Below are 22771 nucleotides of genomic sequence, written 5' to 3'. Positions count from 1 at the left end.
CGAGGCTCCTTCTCTCTGCTTTCCCCTTATTTCACGGTTCAGTGGCCTCACAGGCGAGGGGAGGTTTTCTCTGACTCTTCATTGGTCGCAGCTCCGCCGCCTGAGCAGCATTTCCATCCGCGCACCCGGCGTTCCTTTAGCCCCGTTTAAAATAACTCACTCTCTTCATCGTCGCAAAACGACTTCTGTAGGACGGAACTCTAATTTTCGCCCACGATATTAAAGATAGATATTTTTTTATTTCACCTGAGGAGTAAACAGACTCGAGCGACGGAAGTCGGCGGGACGTGAAGCGACAGGTGAGTGGGAGTATGAGAGAAGAGGCAAATTACTGAGCAGTGAATCGTGCAATTTGTTTAATCGGTGTAGATGCAGCGAAAGTTGCAGAGGTTTAATCAAACGTGTCCTCATTGAGCAGCGGCATGAACGACATCGTCACGGTGACCAAACCAGCGAATCGATTTCGCGATTTCTTTCTACGGGTTTATTCAGGTCTGAGTCAGCGTTGCGAGCTTGTGAATCGAAAATAACATTTGCATGGTCGTGGTAGCTGCGTTGACTCCCTAGGTGCAGCTTCTCTTTGGGGGATTCTGCGTGGACGCTCGGCAAACTCGTGCGTATACGCGTATTAGTTGGAAATGAGTCTGCTCTCGTCTATGATGGATAACAGCGAGGTAAGATGCTTAAAATGTAACACTAGAGGGGTCCCGGCCCACGGGGCTGTCTCGGAGGGAGGTTCACGCCGTTATTCACCAGTCCTCCTCCGCCTAATTGGCTGCAGATGCGCTACCCCGTGCGCGATTTTTTTTTTTAACCGCGCAGAAATTGGCTGGTTTCTGGAGACTTTATGGGTCGAGCCCATAGATTCGCCTGCAAGATATAGAAAAGAATCCCCGGGACCTGCACTATCTAATTAATCCTGCAGCAGTCATTATTTGTGATAAGCTCTAATCGCACGTTTTATTGATTTGTTGATGTGTTTATTTTCAAATTGTGTGTTTTGAAGCGACTTAACACCCCAAATATCCCCCAAACTTCATTTTACTTTAGTTGTTATGCTGGTTTTGTATAAAGTGGGTCTGTTTTTGGTTCTTTTGTTAAAAGCACAATGATGAATAATAGTCATACTGTACTTTAGATCTGCTGTGTAAGATGTCCACTGGCTTCCTAATGAGTGTTCTAAACGGGACACCGTCCTCTGCCTGACCTTTCACCCCGGACTTTGTAAGCTGCACTTATTAAAGCGAAAAGTGTTTCAATATGTGGTAAGCTTTAGGGGAAAACGTGATGGGGGTTGGGATGGGGGCCTCTTCTTCTAGCTGCCCTGGTCTTATTGGAAGACTTGGGACCAAGTCACCCGTGTTACCACTATAGGTTTGTCATGTCTCTTCGCTGGTATAGTTAATGTAAGGACAAATGCAACCTTCTCTGTATCTATATAGCTGACTGAGGTCTCAGGCAATGAATATACTCAGTCTCTGTGTGTGTGTGTGTGTGTGTGTGTGTGTGTGTGTGTGTGTGTGTGTGTGTGTGTGTGTGTGTGTGTGTGTGTGTGTTGGGGCACTAAGTAAATCTGACTTTTCCTTTATTTTGGTGGAAGTGGTAACCCCGGCCTGTCCCACATGTGGAAGTTCAGCAAAACCGCGGTCATTTCAAGCATTTAAAATGATGTTTGAATGACAGCTAGTATAGTGGTAATAATAATAATAATAATAGTCAATCATTATTATAATTATGATTGTTAACAGCATCAAAATAAGTAATAATAATAATCTTTTTCAGAGTCCGTTAGCCGAGCATCCCCGTCTGCAGGTAGACATGTTTCAAACTGTTCCTGACACGTCGTCTTACGTCAAGGTAAGACATCAACGTCTCTTCCATCAGGTAATGTGGGAGGAGCCTCGGCCCCTGCTCTTATTTTGAAAAGCTAAATCTTCAAAGCTCCACATTTTATGTAATTACACTATACTTCAAAGAAAATCAAGAGCGTAGGAAATTAAATCTAAAGGAATTTCGTTTTTTGTTTTGTTTTGTAGTCCACAGGCCTCATGAGTAAAAGAAACAAGGCCTATTTTGTTGTTTGTTCATTGTTAATTTTAGAATATCAGCTGTGTGTTTGTTTTCGAAAATGACTGGAGTTTGACATAATATCTTCACATCTGTTTTTTCATGAAATATTATTTTTAATCGTGTAATGGATAAGAAACATCAATATATAGCGAGCGTCTGAATTCGTGTGTGTGTGTGTGTGTGTGTGTGTGTGTGTGTGTGTGTTGGAGGGGGGGGGGGGGGGGGGGGGGGGTGTCCACATTCATCACGATAATTTGCTGCGACGGAGCCTCGTTAAAAACGGCCCATTGTGAACATCGAGCCGAGGCGATATCTTTATAATCAAGGCTCTTTTCCTTTTCAAAGAGGCGTCGCGGCGATGTTTTGAGACCTTATTTCCCTTTGGAATAAGGACTCTTTTCATCCAGCCACTGTGGAGACCTTCGGGGCTCCGGACAATTGCGGGATTGTTGTGAAGTTTTTGCAGAACATATAACATATAACGAGTCTTCCTCTCCACTGAAGACCGATCTGGATGCGTCCTAGGAGGAAGACAACAGGCCGAACGCTGCGTATTGTCAGTGATTAAGGGCGGGTGTGTTGTTGCGTGCAAGCCCCTCACATGCACATTCGGGGAGATGCTGGTCAAGGTGACACGCCTCAGTACCAGAAGTGAAGAAATATTCCTCATTCGAGCGAATGCATGACCCAGCATTTGGTTTTGTTTGTTTAAGGCCAGGCGAGACGGAACTCTCCAATAAAAATAAATCTCAAATTAATGATGGCCCAGAGCGAGGGGCCAGACGGTGCGTGCTTACAGTATATGCGCTGCAGACTCCACTTTTTTTCCTTCCAGTGTTTTGACTCGGCCTGTCTTTTGGAAGGAATGGCCAGAATTGTGACACGTAGCAAGCCTCGCCTCGGCCTGATGGGCTATTTATTTGTTGAAGGAACCCGCCGGAAACCGTGACAGTCGTGATGGACAGACGTCGCCCACCACCGCGCATCAGCGTAAACACAGAGGTTGCGCGTGTCCGATTAAAGAGATTCATTCATCACTTTTCTTCTGGGGATTGATTTTATTTGTCAGGCGTGGTCAGAAGAAACCAAACTTTCACTCGGGAGACACACGTCTTCACACATTAAAGCCACCATAGCGTCACAAACTAATGCTCAGCAGAACCTTTGCATATATGTCGGCCATGACTGGCTGCGTGCCCCGGTGCAGAGACAGAGCACGCTGTCTGGCTGTCTACATCCAGCGTCAAGCCAGATGTTCTGTGGTTTGCTGTGTAAACCAACTTGCATCTGTTTATTGGCCTTCCAAAATGTTTGGTACCACTGTATTCATTATGGTCTTAGTTCTTGGCCCCCAACTCAACATGTTCTGTGCTCGGGGATGGCAGGTATTTTATTTTTCAAAGGCCGGAGTGGAAGCCTACTCAAATGCAAAGCGGCTATTTCTTGTATTAACATGGCGTCTGTGTTGAGTTTATATTTCGATGTTGTACCCTGCTTTAGGGGGAAGAGAAATGTATTTGCAGTTATTAGATACTAATGGAAAATGCGTATGCAGACGTCAGACATTGGAATGTAAGAAGAAAACGATACGAAAACCAGCCACTGAAGAGTTAAACAAGGTGTCTCCCTTAATTACAGCAGCCCGAGCTGGCCTCAGGCAGGAGAAGCCTTGACCCTTAGCAGGATCCAGATGTGGTGGTCCCTAGGGTGCTGGTGGTGGAGGTAGTGGGCCCCCGCAGCCCCACCAGACCCCCAAGCGGCGAGCAGACAGGCCGGCCCTGCTGTCAGTCGCCGCGACGGCTCAGTTGTTCCCTGAGGCAGGAGCCCAGAACACAAGCAGCACCGAAGCATCGGATCCACAAAGTGGGGTTAAAATCTGGGTTCCAGCGTGTGAGTGGTTGAACAAAAGTCCGGGTGGAATCCAAAGTCGACTGGCTTTAGGTCCCTCGAATGAAACGTGCACGTATTCCTGCGGCGCTGCCGGGCTGGTCTGGGTCCAGCACCGAAATTATGCTTGAATTGATGAGGGTAATTTTACGGTGGAGACTAAGAGAAAATACTTACGTGGGGGTTGGGGAAGAAGGGGGGTGGAGAGGGAGTGGGGGGGCACCGGAGGGGGAAAGAATTAAAAACTCAGTAACAGTTAAAATAATATTGATAATATATTCCTAGCTGACTTTCAAAGGCTGTTCAGATGCGCACGTGTAGCGCAGACGCGCGGATTATGAGCGCGGTTCGAGGCCCACGGCTCTTTTTAATAACCATGTCTCAGGAACAACAAGAACTGGGGGTTCAGGTCTCTGATGCACATTCATAGCCCCCCCTCCCCGGTGCGAGAGAAACATGTGTCAACATTCAGATCAACTTTATTTGAGCTATCAATTCCTTCCCGGGATAAATATGCTGATTTCAAGGGGATGGAGGCACGGCATTGTGGAGTGTAGGCGTGAAAACATGAGGTCACACAACTCAGTGTCGTGTGACAATAAACGTCAAAGCAGAAAAGCTCAGACGAGCGTGAGCAGAAATAAATGTGTTTTTAAAAGCGGACAAATGGGAGTCCAGAACCCTCCGCGCCGCCTGTGAGACTCAGTGGGAACGCAGCGGTGTTGGGAGGCCGGCTACACAGCGATGGCGGTGCTGAAGGCAGGCAGTCATCCTGTAAATATTTCCGAGCAGAAAAACATAACAGCGGAGCGAACACTCGATTGTTTCCCTCGCTTATCTCTCCGGGACAGTATCCTGCTTTTTTGAAGGCAGGGCTTTCGGCGACACACAGCTTCCTTTTCAACCTTCTCAACAGCGGTGACTTCACTTCCCAAATTTAGAGGAAAGAAAAAACTCAATCCGGTAAAAGTGTCTCCGTCTCTCCGCCACATACCGGGGGCTGGAATTAATTCAGGAGCGTGTCATGTTTGGGATATTGTCGAGGTCCGCTGAAAATTGCGCAAAATGGACGGAACTATTAAGGTAAGGGTGGAGAACGGGGTGTATGAGTTTTTTGGGAGACTGCTTTGGGGAGATGCGCCTCCTTTTTTTTGAAGCAGCGGACAGAAATGCCCCTCTGTGCCGAAGTGTGAGCGGCGACCTGCAACGAGTCTGACCACGATGAGCGGCTTTTCCCCCCGGTTCTAAAAGCGGTATCCAGATTTCCTTCCTTTTCCTTTTGGTTTTGAAACTAGCCACTTTTCTCTTTTTTTCCTCTAAGTTGTTTTGAGGGCTCGTGTGTGGATTCAAAGTTTAGGAGAATCTGGAAACTGGATTTGAGGGACATAGCGCACCTCTGCCCACGTCTGGAAACGGCGATTCTTTGTTACGGGGTGTTGATTCTGGCATCTACGTACAAGTAATCAAAGAGTCCATCGGTTTGGTTCGATCATGATGAGTTGAGCAACAGCCAGGACTGGACTTATCCTTTGGTACGACGCGTCGAGCTGCGCAGCCGCGATGCGACGCGTCGCCCGGCTCCGTCCGGAGATACTGTCGTGTGAAAAGTAGGATGATCTGGTCTTTATATAAGATATTGCGTTTCTTCTAGTTGATTTCTGGTGCACGTAACTCCGACTATTGTTCAGATAGTTTCACGAAAAGTTGCCATCTGCCGTGTTCACGCAGCGCGTTCACGCTTCTTCACTTTGCAACTTTTCGAACCGCACGCCTTCACAGTGATAGATGTGTCCAGAACCTTTCGAGCTACGCGGCTCTTTTGGAGCGAGGCTCGACAGAGCTGCTCAAAAGTAACATTAGCTACTGGCTACTACGAGTCAAATTCCAGATGCACAATGGCTGCAGCCTCCAGATGTTCAATGGGAAGTCGAGATGCGTTCAGGCTCTGCTTAACAAGTGTTGCTCTGAGGAATGCTGCGTTATTTGCTCCGATTTGGGTCGAAAAAAGGGAACGTCTTGTTTTCTTTTGGGAATTTAAAGCAGCGGGTTTGTGGCAACTGGGTGTGGTGTGACTCTGAGGAGAGTGTAAACGTTGGTCTGGCCAGAAAAAATGTAATGCGCATATCGTCACTTGAAGCCAGCCATCAACCGGCGCTCACAGACTTTTCATACTTTTAGTATGAAGCAGGGATGTATGTCATTCCCCAATGGGCTCCGTGAACGTTTCAGCCTGCATGGCCGCAGTAAAGCAACGCGTTGTGATAATCAGTTGAATCATAATTGAATCTGCGGGTCTGCGGACTGCTGGCGTGCTCGCTAAAAGAAAGGAAGAGCTCTCTAACCATGAGAGCTTCCTGTTCTACACAATCTTTTCCTGACAGGTTTCCTCTTCCTCTTTAAACAAAAGACAGGAATGTCTCCCTCACCTCACCCTGGTGTGCGTGTCTGTGTGTGTGGGAGAAAGAATCACGCGTGTAGTCTGGATGCGGACCTGTTGCGTTCACGGAACAGACGCGTCGTGACGCATAGGGGAGATAGACTTGGCTGATGTTCACAGGAGGGAGGTGTCTCCCAGCAGGTGTCACACTCACGCAATGCTGCTGCACTCCAAAGCTGATGGATCTATCTATCTATGTGTGGGTCCTTTAACTTTTCCTCCGTGAAAGTAAAAATAAAGTGCTGAATCCAACCGCCTGTAGATATTTGGAGCAGTGGTCTGTCAACCTTTCAGTTTCTCCTGGGTGATTGTGTGCGTCTATTTTTACAAACTAACCTAAATGCAGCCCTGATATGGCTGCACCACTTGCCAATCATAGCCTGAATGGCAGGCTGATATGTCACTGTAAATGTAACGAACTGCAGTCACAATTGCTGCCTGGGTCCTTATCAGGCTGTATTGAGACGTTCTCTCACTCCTCTGCACTTTATCATCCCCAGACTGGCCAGTGTGCTGGGCTAAGATAGTGGGTTTTTGCTATGGATTCACCGATAAGATCACTGGAAAATAGAATCCTGGCGAAAAAATATATTTTTTTATTAAATACAAAAGTTGGATGTGTTGCTGTAATTCAGCCTTTTTCTCTGACGTGTTCAGGATCACGGATGCCTCAGATGTGGGTCGGTGGTGCTGCAGCAGAGGGCACTAAAGCGCAGCGCAATGTCTAAATATTTTAGAGCGGAAATGTTGGCACAGTTAAGGATGAGAAATGTTACAAACGTCACTGGATACCTTTATGGACCAGTTTCAGCTAAATATCGTGATAGCTGAAAAAATGTATGAGAATCAATTTGGCCTGAGCAGTTAAAGTAGCTGAGGCTATTTTCTTTTTCTTTCCCTGCTGCTTCTTATTTGAGAAGTCAGTAAAAATCAAATGGGTTCGGTTTTAATTATACGGGAATTAACTATTAAATGTAATTTAAAAAAAAAATGCAATCGTTAAAAGGAAAATGGTGATTATTATAGTTAAAATTGAAGCTTACCGTAAAAAAATAGAATAAAGATGGTGAAATATCATCCCCAAAGCTGCTGCGTGCGTGCTGTTAATGTGACATACACGTCACCATATGTCAACCTGGAAACATATCAATGAAAATGCTTCCAACAAAAAACAAACAAATGGAAAAGTGAAGACATTCTGCCAGCATTAAACGGTCTCTGAATGGAATGATTCTGGAGTTCTGTGGATCACGGGGATTTTGTTCTAATAACAGGGACATGCAAACGTCTGCATGCTGAAAATATTGATCAGTGGATATCAGATAGCGTTCTCGCCCTTGGGGCAGATATGTGGCATGTTGGAATGAAATTAGACACGTCTCTCCGTCTAAGCTGTGCCATCAGATCCAGATGTGCATCAAACCCCAGTCTAAGCCTCAGCAGGGACATATGGCTGTAATGATTTGGCTCAATATTCTGAATGTTTGTCGGATTATTGTAAAAACGCAGCAAAGGCATCCAGTTATTGCTGACCAGTAAGGAGCTGTGTGCCAGTGAAGATTTGCGTTGAAGAGATCTCAGCTGGTGACATCTCACAGCCCTCTTTCCTCACATACAGATGTGCTAAACTGCGACATCTGCGTGCTAAAATGTGACCCATCAGGTTGATAATCCATGCTTTACTTCAAAGACTTTACATGAGGAATATGCTGGAAACCTGGTAATATGTCTGCCGGCGCTGAGTTTTTGCGTTTGTTTTCTTTAATAAACTTACATTGTTCCAGCTGAGTCATGGCGGCGGGGTCAGCGTTGCCATGAACTCTTCTCTTGGGTTTTCAGCGATACATGTCGGACACGTCAGACCAGGAGACAGGAGACAAGCTGATATTTCGGCCTGTTTTACTCCTATGGGCATGACTGCAGTCGCGCTAGCATCAACAGGAAGTTACAGTTGCTACGTGGGTTGTAAACATAAACGAATGAGGATGTCAGATTACGATATCGCCGATAACACCGCGTAATTGTTGTAAACAAAACAAAAATACACAACCGAATGGCCGGAGCTGCTTTTGCAAGGCTGGAGAAATCGACACGGCTTGATTTTTTTTTTTTTTTTTTTTTAGAAATGTGCTCTTTTTGCTTTCTTCTGAAGCAGTAAAAAAGAGCACGGCTGTCTTTTCCAGCTCAATGAATTTGGTATAAACGACTGCCAAGGGACAGTCTGCTTAGCTTAGCATAGAAAAACAACTTCTTAAAAGTAAACCGATCAGTAAGACAAGCTCTGTTTAACCAACATGTTGCATTTCTGTCTTTTCCATCATGATGTCAGAGCATGCAGAGAGTCTGCATACAGATGAGTCCATTGTAGTTTTTACATTTTTCCCTTCCTAAAAACTTCATGCTGATCAGAATTGTTGCATTGTCTTGTTCCTTTTAAAGAGCTCAAATGTTTTTGGGGAAATAATCTTCACACTATTAGACATGATAAGAACTTTGATAATGATGGGAAGAGTTATTCATAAATCCTTCATGGTATTTTTTCCTTTATAATGAATGATATAGCTATTTTACAGACGCAAACCTGACAGCAGTATGAATGAAATCTAATGAACCAATTTTCTCATTCAGTTTTCTACATTAATCAAGTCGCACATATTTGATGTTTGCTCCTTTGACCTGCAGGAGGCGCTATCAGTGGTGAGTGAAGATCAGTCCTTATTTGAGCCTCCGTACGCTGCTGCAGCCCCTCTCCCCAAGACAGACATGACTGCATCTGGCACACAGGACTACGGGCCGACTCACAAAATCAACCCCCTGCCTCCACAGCAGGAGTGGATCAACCAGCCAGTGAGGGTCAATGTCAAGAGAGAATACGAGCACATGAATGGATCCAGGTACAGAATAAGAACTCCCCCCGTCTCTCTGTAGGGAGGAATTAGTCTGGCCTCATTAGACAGTCTTTCGACAGACATCACAGATGATGATCCCACGAGTTTTGAGGTTTGACACTGTGAACAGGACTAAACTTCACTTTTACCTCCTAATCTTTAAAACGCTTGGCTCTGGTCAGTGTCGGACGTAAATAATTATGCCGACGGCTGGAAGAGGAAGAACCCCCTGTTTTTCTGCTGATGGTCTTTTTTTGCTTGTGTGTTTGTGCAGCAGGGAGTCTCCGGTAGATTGCAGTGTGGGTAAATGTAATAAGCTGGTGGGGGGTAACGACGTCTCTCAGATGAACTACGGAAGCTACATGGACGAGAAGAATGCCCCTCCTCCAAATATGACCACCAATGAGAGAAGAGTCATCGTACCTGCTGGTGAGAACAACCTGCTGACCTCTTGCACAGTCAGGGACTATCTGACATGAAATGAAGTCACTTTAGGCAGCTTTATCAAGATATATAGACACCGATATTTGTGATAGTTGGAGGAACTGAGCTGTTTTCTGACTGCTTTTATTGCTATTTCATTGGAAAACTGTTGCTCCAGCAAATTTTGATTTCTTTTTGACAAAATCCCCCCCCCCCCCCAGACTCGCATATTCATTCAATCCGTTGGCCAAAATGTGAGTGTGAGATATTGAGGTTATGCCGCAGCTTTCAAAAAATAATATTTCCAAGAAAATGCTCCTCCCCCCCCCAAAAAAAACATGAACACACGCATTTCACTCCAAGAAAAATAAATGCTTTTGGTTTTGTTATTCATTTTATTCCATTTTTGCCACTTCAGTGGTGAGTCAGGTGTTCAAAGTAATGCAAATATTACCCATATTTGACTTCCTGTGAAACAAGCTTCATCAAAAATCCAAAACGCTGAATAACTGAACTCTCTGATGACCTGGCCAACTATCCAGGTCATCCCATCTACTGGAAGCTGACAGATGGGATTTACACAACAACCCCCCCACCACCCCCGACCCTGCACATGGTTACAGTCGTGTTGGATCAGGAAGGGCTGGAACAATGAATGAATAATACTCCCAAAAGATTATTTACCTGAAACCATATATTCTCAACTTGTTCAAATCCTTTCCATCTGGCATGAATAAGATAGAATACATTATATGCTGCTGCCGCTGCTGCTGCTGCTGCTGCTGATACACATTCTGTTTCCAATTTGTTCATTTCTCAAACTGTCAGATATCAAGCTCTCCCCACTCATCTGCTCTCTGTTTAATCGTCGTGAAGTAAGTCGACTTCCTCTCTGTTCTCGGGCCTTCCTACAGACCCGTCACTGTGGTCCCAGGACCACGTACGCCAATGGCTGGAGTGGGCCATTAAAGAGTACGGCCTGTTGGAGATCGACACGGCCATGTTCCAGAACACGGACGGCAAAGAGCTGTGCAAGATGGGCAAGGACGACTTCCTCCGGCTGACCAGCATGTACAACGCAGAAGTGCTTCTCTCTCATCTCAATTACCTCAGGGAAAGTGAGTACAATTTGTGCTTTTTAAGGCAGAAAAACGACAATGATTAAAATCCATCTTGGAAGGATGGTCAGACCTTGGAAAAAGTTGATAGATAATTGATGAAAAACAGAGCGGTTTCATCTTCGGGCGCATGTGTGCGCGCGCCTTAGCTGGAATCTACAGCGACGTTCGCTTTCTGCCAAAGAATTTACAGCAAATTTAACTCTCAATCAACACACAAGCCTCTTTTCATATACTTTCCTGTACTTTTTGGAGCAGAAGCGAGGTTAAAATAGTTCCAGACTCCAGGGAAACAACATGACACTTTTTTTTTTGTCGCCACACTACACTCACATTACCATTCACAAACAAAGAAACTGCTTTTACTGGAAACTCATTTCTCTATAATGGCTACCCAGTATTGAGCAGAGCTGTGGAAAGCGAGTGGTTTTTCTACCCTCGCCTTGATAACCATCGGCCACATCCCCCCACTTGAATCGACAGTGCCATATTCCACGTTGTCTACGCAGATGAAGCCCAGGTGCATTGCCCCAGGAATCGTGCTCGGCCTGTCGGCTCAGCGCGGCAGAAAAGGGTTGATTTGTAATGGTGGTAACTGGAATGGAGCCTCTGTACTTCTCTCATTCTGTCAGTGGAACCAATAACAGGTACGATCTAAGCATTTCACTGCGTAAGGCAAGACGTTTTCAGAGTTTGTCCCATTTGAATTCTTCACATTCTGCGCCGGAATAAAAGAGGACGTCTTTTTTTAATGTCATGACACCACGTTGGGTGGGGCGACCGATGGCTCAACTAAATTTAACACTGCTCCCAAGAAATGGTGATTGGCTCTGGCATGATGTAATGGGAACTGTATTTTTGTGGGTGTCAACAGTTTTCTTGGTGCACGGCGTCTGGGCCGAGGGAGATTCTTGCCATGAGTATAACAGCCTCATTGTGCGCCGCTGCAACGGGTGGATTTGTCTGACCGCCACTGGGCACGCTCCGCACAGCAGTTTTCATTACGTCCACTGGCTGTGTGACTTAGCCACGCTTTAGGAGCGCTGCACCACAGCTCTGCCCATCACTAGCCTTTTTTTTCTTTTTTTTTAGCTCTTGTATATTTTGGAGACAGAAGAAATGTCTGGAGAATCCTATCCACTTGCCAGTTAAAATTGCTTTGGATCCGTTCCCGACAATCATAAAGACGAATGCTCCCGTCCCGCGTCTGGACTGGCTGACCTGTTTAAGGGCGAAATCTCTGAGAGTCGAATGGCGTGTATTGTTGAGGCCGCGCGCCCGAGGGCGAAAGAAGCCATGTTAGCAAATGAACATTTAAGGAAGGCTGGACAGAAGAAAGAGGAGGAAAGTTGAGGCTGTCTAAACAGCCCGCAGCGCTGATGGTTTTGGAAAGAGGAACATTTTCTCTTTCGACACAGCAGCACAAACAAACACAATATAGAGGAGGAGTGAACCCACGGAGAAAATGGGCCTCATTCGCCTGAGCTCCGGCTCCGACCTGGAAGTCTTACTGATTACAGGTCATGTGATGTCTCTTTCGCCATTTGATCCCCTCTTACCCCCAGTCTATCCCCCCCAAAATGGACTCTACGAGGGGGGTCCAGCAATAATTTCATACACATCTGTGTTCGTCATGAGCACATTGGGTTCTGTTTATTGAACCTCTGATTAACATTCCTCAGAGTCATTAAGTCTTGTGTGTATGAATGGACAGCACAGAGCAAGGACACACGTCCCCACCCTGCAGCCATACCATAACAAAACGTTCCTGCCACCTCATGGGGGCAAATACTCAGACTCCCACCCTGGCACGGCACTTGGAACAATCATAACATCTGTCTGGCTCCCCGGCTGCTTGCTCTAATCAGAGAAGTTGCCCGTGCATTATTTTGGCTTCATTGTCGGTCAGTTATCCTGATAGTTCTAAACGATGGCTGCCTGCACTCCAATGTGTTTTCAATTTGGAGGTGCAATTTGAGAATTTGCTCAAATTAGTCCGTCAGGGAGGGGCCGTGGATTGTTTGCTTTATCGCACCCATGCTGGTTGGTTTGATACCACATGTGCGTCTAACGGAGCCCAGTAACGGAAACCCCCCAGACAGGCACGCGGAGGGAGGGAAGGGATGGAGATGGCCAGTAACGTCTAGCGAGGAACGCGAGAAAACAACAATAAAGCGTAATCGCTGCAGTTGTTGCGTGAGGATCAGAGCAGGAGTCCTGACAGACCCTAAGTATGAAATATAAAAATATAACTCTGGAAGGTTTTGGGTTCTTTTTTTTTTTTTTTTTGAAGAACGCTGTGGAAATAGTTCTATGTGGCCATGATTGAGTGGTGTTGGAGAATAGTAGTAGCTCTGTTTCCCAGCTGTCGCTGCTGCTTGTGTGTCTGGATGGATTTACAGTGAGGGAGTTAAGAGAGAGAGAACGAGGGAAAGGGAAAGTGATAAGTCTGGGCTTCTGCACTGCTACCCCAGAGTGGGGGACATTCTCGAGCCCTCAATAGTTTATACAGACCATAAACATCTGGGCTTGAAGGCTGAGTAAGGAAAAAGGAGGACTGGTGGTCTCTCTCTCTCTCTTCACAACATTTTTATTGAGCTCTCCTTGCATTAATCCCTTCTATTGGCAGATTATCGCCGGTGCAGGAGCTAAACGGCCTGGCTTTCTGCCCGCTCCGCGCTGTCAGCCACCATCGCAGAGCGACTCCTCACTTGACTGCTGGCCCTCAGACACTCACTTTATGTACATATCACATTAGCATAAGTGGAGGTGGATAATAAGCACTTGCTATTCATGTAAACAGTGCAATGAGCTCATCTGTAATTTAGGATAGCTACTTAGGTCCACGATAATTGTACTTTAACCTAACTGCTGGCTACGAACGGTGATCTGGGGTCCTTCTGCCAAACGTTGGACAGTGATGTTTTTGCTTCTTTCACCATATATATTCCAAAATGGGGCCTTCTTTAATACATACAGATATTCAACCTTTACTTTGTGCTGTATATCATGTAATGTAGGTTCAGTATTAAGTAATCAGACATTCACCATTACCCTCAGTCCTTCCGGGGGTTGAATATAAATGGGACGGTCCCTCTATTGGTTTGATAGAGCCTCCGCTGAAGCTTCGACCATCGTCTTTCTAATACTGAGCTTCAGGTATGTGTTATAAGATGATGAGGTCCAGCTCTCCAGTATCCATGGAGTCTGGATAAACTGCAACCTGACCAGTGCACAACACTGTAATTCCAGAGTCATTACAGAGCAACCATCTCCTCTTTCAAATATATCTTTGTCATGTTTGAGTGTTTACTGTCTGCCTTGGTAAAACATCTTTTTATCTATCAAAAACCCACCTTTTTTTTTTTGCAAATCCACAGGCCTTTATACACAGGGCACATGTCACCGATGAAAAACAGTCGGCGTGATGACTGAGAGGCTGTTGCTGAAAGGCTGTATACAGTGGAAATAATGGATATGGAGGTTTTGGTCAGACAAACATGTTTTCACTTCAGAATCAGTTAAAAAAAATACAGCTATGTATATAGATAAATACTTTTTGAATGAATAAGAAATGCGAACAAAAACAATCTCCTCTCATCTCATCTTGCTTGCGCGGCCTGTCTGAGAGAACATTTACACGGGATGTTTTGGACCTCAGATCTGTTTTGGTTTTGAAAACTTTCTGGAATTCTTTTAAAGACTAGGTATAGAGCTATAGAGGTATGGCATAAAGCTGGAAAAATAACTTTACTGTTGCCAGGAGGCCCTTTATTACCCGTAAGATGGCAAGATGCCAAAAAGTGGGTGACTAAATCCCTGAGTTTGTTGATCAATCTCAGTCCACATGTCTGAGTAGCGTATAGCTTTGCAGGATAAACACTTTGAGGCTGGAGGTTAATCGAAGGCTCGTAAAGTCCCTCCTTACTTTGGCGGATGGAGAAAAGCGCCATCCGACACTGAAAAGAAGAGAAAAGAAAAGTGTTTGTGAATGTTATGTAACCTGCCAGACTGTCTGCAGATGTGGCTGGAGATGGAAGCGGAGGGCGAGGGTCCGAACGGCCGGCCCGTCCTCCCGCTGTGCTGTCAGATCAGCTGTTTGTTTTCCAAGAGAGGCAAAGACGTCCAGATAAACAGGCGGCGCTGCCACGACTCCGTCAGCTGTCGTCGCTCCCATACGGCAGCCATGAATTTCTCTGTGGGATGCTTTGAGGTTTTTCTCAGCAATGGCGGCCTGCTTGCCTGTCTGGGTCAGCCCACATATGTGGCGCACAGCAGGAAAAGGGTTAAAGGCATCGCTTGCTGCTCCCTTCCTCTTTCTGAAACACTTTCACCCCATTCTGAAGATTGTGCTTTGGTGGCAGCTCACCCCTGCGCGCTCACGCTTAGCGTGTGGGATTATTTTTGTACGGGAAGCTGCGTTTGATTGCCGTGCAGGGAATCTGCTTTGTACAATGGCTGCCCTGTTCTGGAGCCCCCAGGTTTTTAAACTAGACCCAGAGCCTTGGGGGTGCCGTGGAGTAGGTCAAGACGGGAGGGGTGCGGTGTTGGGAGGTTAGAATACATTTGTGGAGCACCCTGCTCTCACCCCACAGCCACCCCCTAAAAATAACAGTTCCCCTTGTCTGCGACCGTGGGCCCCTTCCACCCCCAGCCCCAGCAGCAGCTCTGGAGCGGCAGCACAGAATCCGACATCTGATTTCAACTAAAGCTCATCACATATTTAATTTTTGCTGTGAATTTCCGCTGGTTTAAATTGTTTTCGCCGACCAAACAATTTAAGAAGGTTGTGCCTTCGATACTCGGCAGCTCCCTGCCGCCGTCTCACTGCCAAATCTCCACAAGTAGAAGCTGCTCTTGTGTTTTCTCTGTGCATTTTTTGGGTCTGTTTTTCCACTCGCTGATTTATGCCTGGGGGTAGCTAAAATTAAGAGAGCATTTTGGTGCCGCCCAGGGTGCCTGTGTAAGTGGAGGAATGCAGCACAGACCTCCACACCATAAGGTAGAATAAATAGGCAACAATATGCATGCAATACAGTTGTATTTGATTTTGAGATGGTGAGAGTTTTGTTGAATTTTAAGAGACTATGTAGGATTACATTTTTGTGACATAGACTGGAAGTATTTTTCAGGACCGAGCAGCACCGTTATTTTAGGATGGACGAATGAACCGCGTGCTGCCACCTGCTGGTTGTTTAAAGCCACTTACAGCCTTTAGTCAAACTGCTTTAAAATGTTTAAAGAAAACACACTGTAAAAAATATATAGTTTGATATTTATATGCTGATAATTGGTACATCAGGTGTAATAATCTGTCTTCACGTCTCTTTTGGGAAACAAATCACAAAATGTCTTAAAAATGCATGAAAAAGATTTAAAAAAAGGTCAGACATATCTCTAATATAGGTTAGCGCGCAGTTTGTCTCTATAAAATCCTTTTCTTCTTGCAATTATTTAAGTTCTTTCACCACACTGTAAAAACTTAAAAAAAGTTAACAACAGTATAACAGCACAACAGTGAGTTTATTATGAATAATACTACAAGATTTAGTTCCACTGATGCCTTTAGACTGAAGAGAGCCAGAGACTCCCACTGAACTTGGTCACTTTCAGTCATTCATTCATTAGTCTGACCTTCCACTGGTCTCTGTCTCATCTCCTTACAGGTAGCTCATCGTTATCCTACAACACACCATCTCACACGGACCCGTCGCCACGCCTGGCCGCCAAAGACGGTAAGTGCTCCGCTTCCTTCTGCTCTGCTTCGTGCATATTTGGCCCGATGCAGGTGCCCACAGATAAAGAGCAGGAGACCAGAGAGATATGCAGATAGACGTACTGTATTGCTCACAACCCCGTGTGAATTTGTATTGAACGCGCACACAACCTTTGATTGCTGCCGACAAAGCTGTGTGCAGGTGCACCTTTTATCTTACGTAATACAGCCAAGCTGCCGGACCGCGGCCTTCTATTGAGGACAGCAATCTGAGCCATCGGCCAACACGGAGACAAAAGCAGCACGTCCCCAGCAGGGTGGGGACAGGATGGTGTCAAAATGGATGATTATTAAAGAGACAGGAATAGCGAACAGAGGCGGAATCAGCCGTCAGGTTATTATATGATATAGTATTCACTGTCCCCACGATATTGTATAAGTGCATCTCTGTCTATACATTAACCCTACCAAACATGGTAAAAGTTAATTTATAGATCAAGAATATAAAGATTTCTAGAAATTAAGAAACTGCATGGTGGCTTCCTGTGACTCAAGTTAGCACTTGATGCTTGTGTCTTTAGTCTGGATGCCTGTTCACTGTACAAACACTGTTTTGTGCTGATACAACATGAGCTGGGCGAAGGCCGGCGAGCATATCTGGACATAATAGGTGCACGTCCTTTACGTTCGCTATACGGTGTCAACAGCAGAGACGGGAGAAAAGACTGCAATAACAGAGATAGCCTTGCTCACAGGATGAGAGGCACTATCGAGGCAGGAGAGGCGGAAACATGGCGTCTGATAAGTGTCCAAGAATGCCCTCTGCCTCTCTCTATCTGCTCCAGCGGTGAGAGTCAGCAGCCCGTGTTCTTGTTCTCCCTGCAATAGCAGCGGGCTCATGTGCAGGACAGATAAGGTTCTGCTCTGTCACCCCTCGACCCTGGCCTTCCTGGTTCTCAGCAGCAGGTATTTAGTCTGGCTGGAATAGAGGGTCACTCCCTTTAGGAGCATTTCCCTTTCATGAGAGGTGACTCTACAATGGGCTCCCGTACCAGCGTCCCTGACACTTCCACTGTCCACACTTGGGGACTTTCCAACGAAAACAGATCCACCTAAATTCCACCACATTTATCTTATTGACCATTGCACCAAATTCAAGCTTACAAGAGCCATTCCTGCCATTAAAAGTCAAACAAATGGGTGAAAGAAGGTAGCAGCTGTGAGAGGTTGTGGCTCAACGTGGAAAGATTTCAGGGAAAAACCTTTATCAACATTTTCTCCGAGCAGCTTTGCCAGATGTTCGACTTCATATTGCCTTTTGAGAAGAGCGAAATACCATTCAGGCTCTTTGGGGTAGAGTAAGCACGAGCATGCAGCGGGAGACGAGTCTTAATCTGCTCCAGACTCTGTGGTGTAAAATGTAGCGTTATGAATAAACCGGAGCAAATAAAAGAGGGAATGCGGAGGTTATGAAAGGGAGTGTGTGTGTTGGTGGGGGGGGGGTCCATACATGTTCTCCTGTAGCATGTTGCAGCACATTTTATCAGTATTTTTCATAGTTTGTGTTGCTCGTTTCACACTTTTTAGCATTGAAGGTTTCCTGTGTTTTAGGCAGCCTGGCTACTGATTACAGAGCCGCCTCTTCTCTGAGGACCAAACGGGGAACTTAGATGATTCATTATTTATTAGGGTTGTCAAAGCGGTACTAAAGCTTGCAGGTTATTTGAGTGTGCGGGGTTGTTTAACCTGCATCTCAGCGGAGTTGGGAAACGGAGAGAAGACGAGCAGGCGGCTGCAGCGTGTGAAGCCTCAAGCCCATCAGGCCGGGAACAGATGAGGCCTGAGAACCAAATGTTTTATTAATATTTAAGCTCGTTTTAAGCCACATGTGATGCCAGTTATGATCATGGGGTAATACTGTGGGGAGTTGAGGCATGCGTTCATAAAAAAGTGCATTAACAGAAAACACACTCGAAAAGCTCAGAGTTGAAAACAAATAAAAGCGTTTAAAGATACGCGAGCAAAGTAAAGAAAAGGAGTTTTGCGTCTACTGAAGTGTGTGTAATTATCAGGTTGTGCCGCAGATTTGGCTGTAATCTTTTAAGAGGCTGTGATATAATCGTACACGTCACCTTTGCTAACATCTGGACTAGCAAACAGCCCGTTGCACTGATAACTGAGTTTAAAAAGAAGACCCTCTCGGGACAAACCATTGTTTTTATGTGCACGTGTGTGTCTGCTGTGTGCACTGCATGCAGGCCGCGCTTCTCCTGCTTCCTTCTCTGTTGCGCCGTGTAACTCCTGACATCATTCTGCTCCTCTTAGCTCTGTTATGTCTTATGCACCTGTATTACGGGTATTAGAAAAAAATGCGCTCTGTCTGGGTCTCTGAGGTTAAAAACAGTCTCGTCTTTCTCATTCTGCTCTGTCTCTCCCTCCGTGCTCAGCCTCCTCGCTCTCCCCCCCTCTCTCCCTCTTTCTCTCTCTCCATCTGTCTGTGTCTCATGCTCACCGGGCCTTGTTTTGACTAACTGGTCCTGAAGTGGAAGTCTCTCAACAGTGTGCACCACACCCCAGATCCGAGTGGAAACTGGCTCCAGTCGCAGCCAGAGGAAGGCTTGGAAAAAGGAAGGTGGGGGGAAGGTTGGGGGAGGCTGGGGAAGAGGCGGCACATTCGAGTCTGTGTCTGTGTTTGCATTGCTGGCTCACCATAAGTAGCCACAAAAGACCCGACCCTTATTGGTGCGTTCCACCTACGTTGCTGCTTCGCCGCTGTCACTTTCCCCACCTTTCATCCCATTTTTAACAGCGTAAAGAGTTTTAAACTTCTTCAGTGTTTCCCTTTTACCAAAGACCATCGTCAATGTCCTAGTTCAGCGCGGACGGTGCCGTGTAGTTGCCGCTGAGGGCCGGTGTAAGCTATTTCAACATTTATTAGACTGGAATAAATGTAAACAGGCCGTCGTAGCTTCGCGCCCACATCATTCCCTCACCCACTCACGTCCCGGGCTGAGTCCTCGGCTGCCTGCTCGGTTCTCAGCCTCCGACCTTCCTAAAGCGCCGAGGCTCTTGACCGTATCGCTGAAACTGAAGGAAATCAAACTGAATTCCAATCATGGTTGAACAATTTGCGTCGTTCATAGCATTTCAGCACAAAAACACTATTTTTCCCTGCGTCTCCTGTTGCCGTTGTGTCTTTTTCCAGGTTGACTCATTTGTTTTTGTTTTACCTTTTTTTTTTTCACCAACTTACGTTCCTGACTCACTCCATTTTCTGTCTGCGTCTCTACATTTTCCCCTTTCTCTTCTTTCACCACCTCTCTCGTGTTCTCTTCTCCTGTTTGTGCCTGCTGCATCGGTGGCGTTTTCTACCTTTTTAAGTTGACGGGGCGAGGTGGGTTTGAGGGTAGGGGGACGGTTGTTGGAGCGTGGAGGGGGGGGGAAAGGGCCAGTAAAACAAAGAGAGGTTGTCTGCTGGCAAGGCAGGCAGGAAACGCAAATCTCCCAGGACTCTCCCCCCGTCGCTGCTCCTTGACTATCGTGCTGGCCCACACCAGATTGAGGCTGACAGCCCCTGTGAGCCCCTGCAGCACTATGTTATTTGTCCATCCTTTCCCATTTTTTAGTTTAGGGATTTATCTTTTATTTTGTTCTTTTCTTCTATTTTAGTACAAACATAGACATCAGAGCATCCATCAGCACTAAATGGTTTATATCTTCCTAATCATTCCCTCTAAGTCTATATTTAAATCAACATAACCCAGGGAGTTACTAATTAGTAAATTATTTTAATGTAAAGTTTTTTACATTTTTTTAATTTAAAGTTGATGTGAGCATGTGTAGGCTTTTACAACTTAAAAAAACAACAAAGCTTTGTAAAGAACAAATTAATTGTTTCATTCAATGGTTCATCATTTATTTTCCAAAGTAGATAAATTGAATATCCACATTTACGAAACGTCCATTGCAATTATGTGTAGTTTCACTAGACTCCACGCGGGGGCAGTGTTTCACAGCCTTTTAAGCGGATCGCTTATGAAGCGAAAGGTGATGAGTGTGTGTTTACCAGGACATCCTGACAGGTGCAGCACCACCAACCTGGCAGCGCACCCTTTCTGATAATTAAAGTTCCTCTAATGTCAAGTCTTACTTTTAAACTCTTGTTCAACCTGTCATTATCAGGCCTGAAAATATAATTGTTGTCATGTGAGCTGACAGCATGTATTGTACTATTGTACTGTTGATTTAGAATGGTACTGACATAGAATATAATTTTAAAAAAGCAGTAGTGCGGCTGCATTAGCAGACAGTCAGGCACCGAATCCTGCAACATGCACACCAAACACAGTCTCTACAAATGTGTAGATTTTAAATGCCAACACTTCTCATTAAGCTTCTCTCAAAAAAGTATGTCCTGTCTGTCAGGAGAGGGGTGGTGATTTGACCTTTCTGAAGCTTGCCTAGCTCAGCAGCAGCCTCCATCTTCCTCCAGTTTCTGCCCGCTGCCCCTCTGGCAGAAGCTATGCTGACAAACTTTTTGCAGCTCGTGACAGCACTGTCAATGGATTGGGAGTGTGCCACGATCACATTTCCCTGGGTTCTGTCATTTGTTTGAACTAGTTTAATTAACAATGATCCAAACATAAAGTGTGCTAGCCAGGTGTCCTGGCTAGACCAGAAAACTGGCCGTGGATGGCATGAAGCTGGTTTTATCTTCCAGTGCCCGGGTAATTGATTGCCACTGGATGTGGTCCAGCTTCATAAGCAGGTAGAATACATACAAACGGCCAGTTTGGCCGATTGTCAACGTGTCATAAAAGCTGAACGTGGAGAGGAATGGGGCTGACGGGTTTCCTACCTGATCCTCTTGTATGGTAATTGGTTTATAACCAAAACAAACACTTATTTATAGAAAGAGTGGTGCAAACAGCGTTAGCTAGCCTTAGCTAGTAGCCATATCCTGTCTTGCTGCTTAAATGTTGATATTGTAAATGATGAAACTGTATATTTTATTCTTTCTTTCTTTCCCACCAGACTCTTCTTATGATGCTGTACGACGGACCGGATGGTCAAACAACATGCACAGCGGGAAAGGTGAAACCACTATAATCATCCGTTTGTGTGTTTTTGTCTGGACTCCTCGTGCACAGGGGAATTTTATTATTCTGTGCACATTAAAACACAAAGACACCAGATTACACTAAAGCACCTGCTTGATGTTGCGTTTGACCCGTTGAAAAGAGCTGAGAAATCCTGCTTTTGACAGTGTCGATGTGTCCCAGTGAGCATTTACGCAGAGATGCGCAGGATGACAGAAATAAGCAGTTTAAGAGGGAGAGCGTTGTTGTTCTGCTCTAACACAACCAGAAATGGCGTCATCAGATGCAACTTGGGAGCAGGAAGATTTGAATTGATGGAAATAGAGATGAAAATGGAACTTCCAGGGTTAATCCACGACTTTTCTTCTTAGGAATCTGGTTTGAAGGAATCGCTGACATGATAGAGCTTGCCAGTGTGCAGTCGAGTTATGACACACATCACAGGCAGAATTGAAATTTCTATAGTACTAAAAACAGATTAATAGTCATTTTATAAGAGCTGGGTCTTTAAGGTCATGCAGTTTCCTGGTTATTTGTTAATGACCTGTAGATATCGTTTATATTCTGTCCTTATATCTAAACATGTCCTCCTCTTCTCTCCCTCCAGGCTCACCAGTAGTGACGCAGAATGTGACCAAGTCAGCTGAACAGCCCAGAGCTCAGCCAGGTAGTGACCAAGCAGACACGTTAGCTCACACAGATGTCGATCTCCATTAAACACTCTTCTCTTCTCTACTGCAGCAATTTTAAACCACGGAAAACATCAAATTTCTAAGCTTGTACACCTTCAAAATGGCAAGAATGCTGCACCAAAAATACAAACCCTAAATCAAACCCAAAATCAAGCTCCATTATAGTAACCCTAAATGTTCCAAATTAATATATAATTACTGTATGATTTTCTGCCTTTTACCCAGCCACTGAAAAACCATTGAAAAATAGATACTTTGGAATTTGTGCCAATATGAAGTGTAACATTGTACTAAATGAAAACACACAAGAATTTTCAATCTTAATTTTTGTCTAAAATTTTGGACCTTTCCTCTTATTAAGCTGTTTTCAGTCTTTGTCACTAATTACTCAGACTCATTATTAACAGAGGTTTGTATAATAAAGCTTTTTTGCCCCTCAAC

At 45.3% G+C, this 22771-nt stretch overlaps 1 protein-coding gene across 11 annotated transcripts in view; it reads left to right on the top strand.

Moving 5' to 3' along the window:
* The window catches only part of fli1 (Fli-1 proto-oncogene, ETS transcription factor), a 35734-nt gene that overhangs the window by 9231 nt on the left and 3732 nt on the right, over positions 1 to 22771 (top strand). The window contains exons 1-8 of one of the 11 annotated variants that reach the window (XM_011608231.2): positions 103 to 299; positions 1783 to 1884; positions 9077 to 9288; positions 9557 to 9711; positions 10620 to 10823; positions 16490 to 16558; positions 21574 to 21633; positions 22246 to 22305. In XM_011608231.2, the coding sequence (XP_011606533.1) occupies positions 1819 to 1884; positions 9077 to 9288; positions 9557 to 9711; positions 10620 to 10823; positions 16490 to 16558; positions 21574 to 21633; positions 22246 to 22305 (826 nt within the window). In that variant the 5' untranslated portion in view covers positions 103 to 299; positions 1783 to 1818. Of the gene's footprint in view, positions 1 to 102; positions 300 to 644; positions 675 to 1661; positions 1695 to 1782; positions 1885 to 4392; positions 5041 to 5067; positions 5211 to 9076; positions 9289 to 9556; positions 9712 to 10619; positions 10824 to 16489; positions 16559 to 21573; positions 21634 to 22245; positions 22306 to 22771 lie in introns of those variants that run through there. The other 10 variants (XM_029844362.1, XM_029844360.1, XM_011608230.2 and 7 more) reach the window with 10 other exon arrangements.

The sequence above is a fragment of the Takifugu rubripes genome, chromosome 11 (genome assembly GCF_901000725.2).
Source record: "Takifugu rubripes chromosome 11, fTakRub1.2, whole genome shotgun sequence".
In the NCBI taxonomy this organism is placed as follows: domain Eukaryota; kingdom Metazoa; phylum Chordata; class Actinopteri; order Tetraodontiformes; family Tetraodontidae; genus Takifugu; species Takifugu rubripes.
The sequence above is the reverse complement of the archived record's forward strand: the minus strand, read 5'-3'. Positions and strand labels throughout refer to the sequence as shown.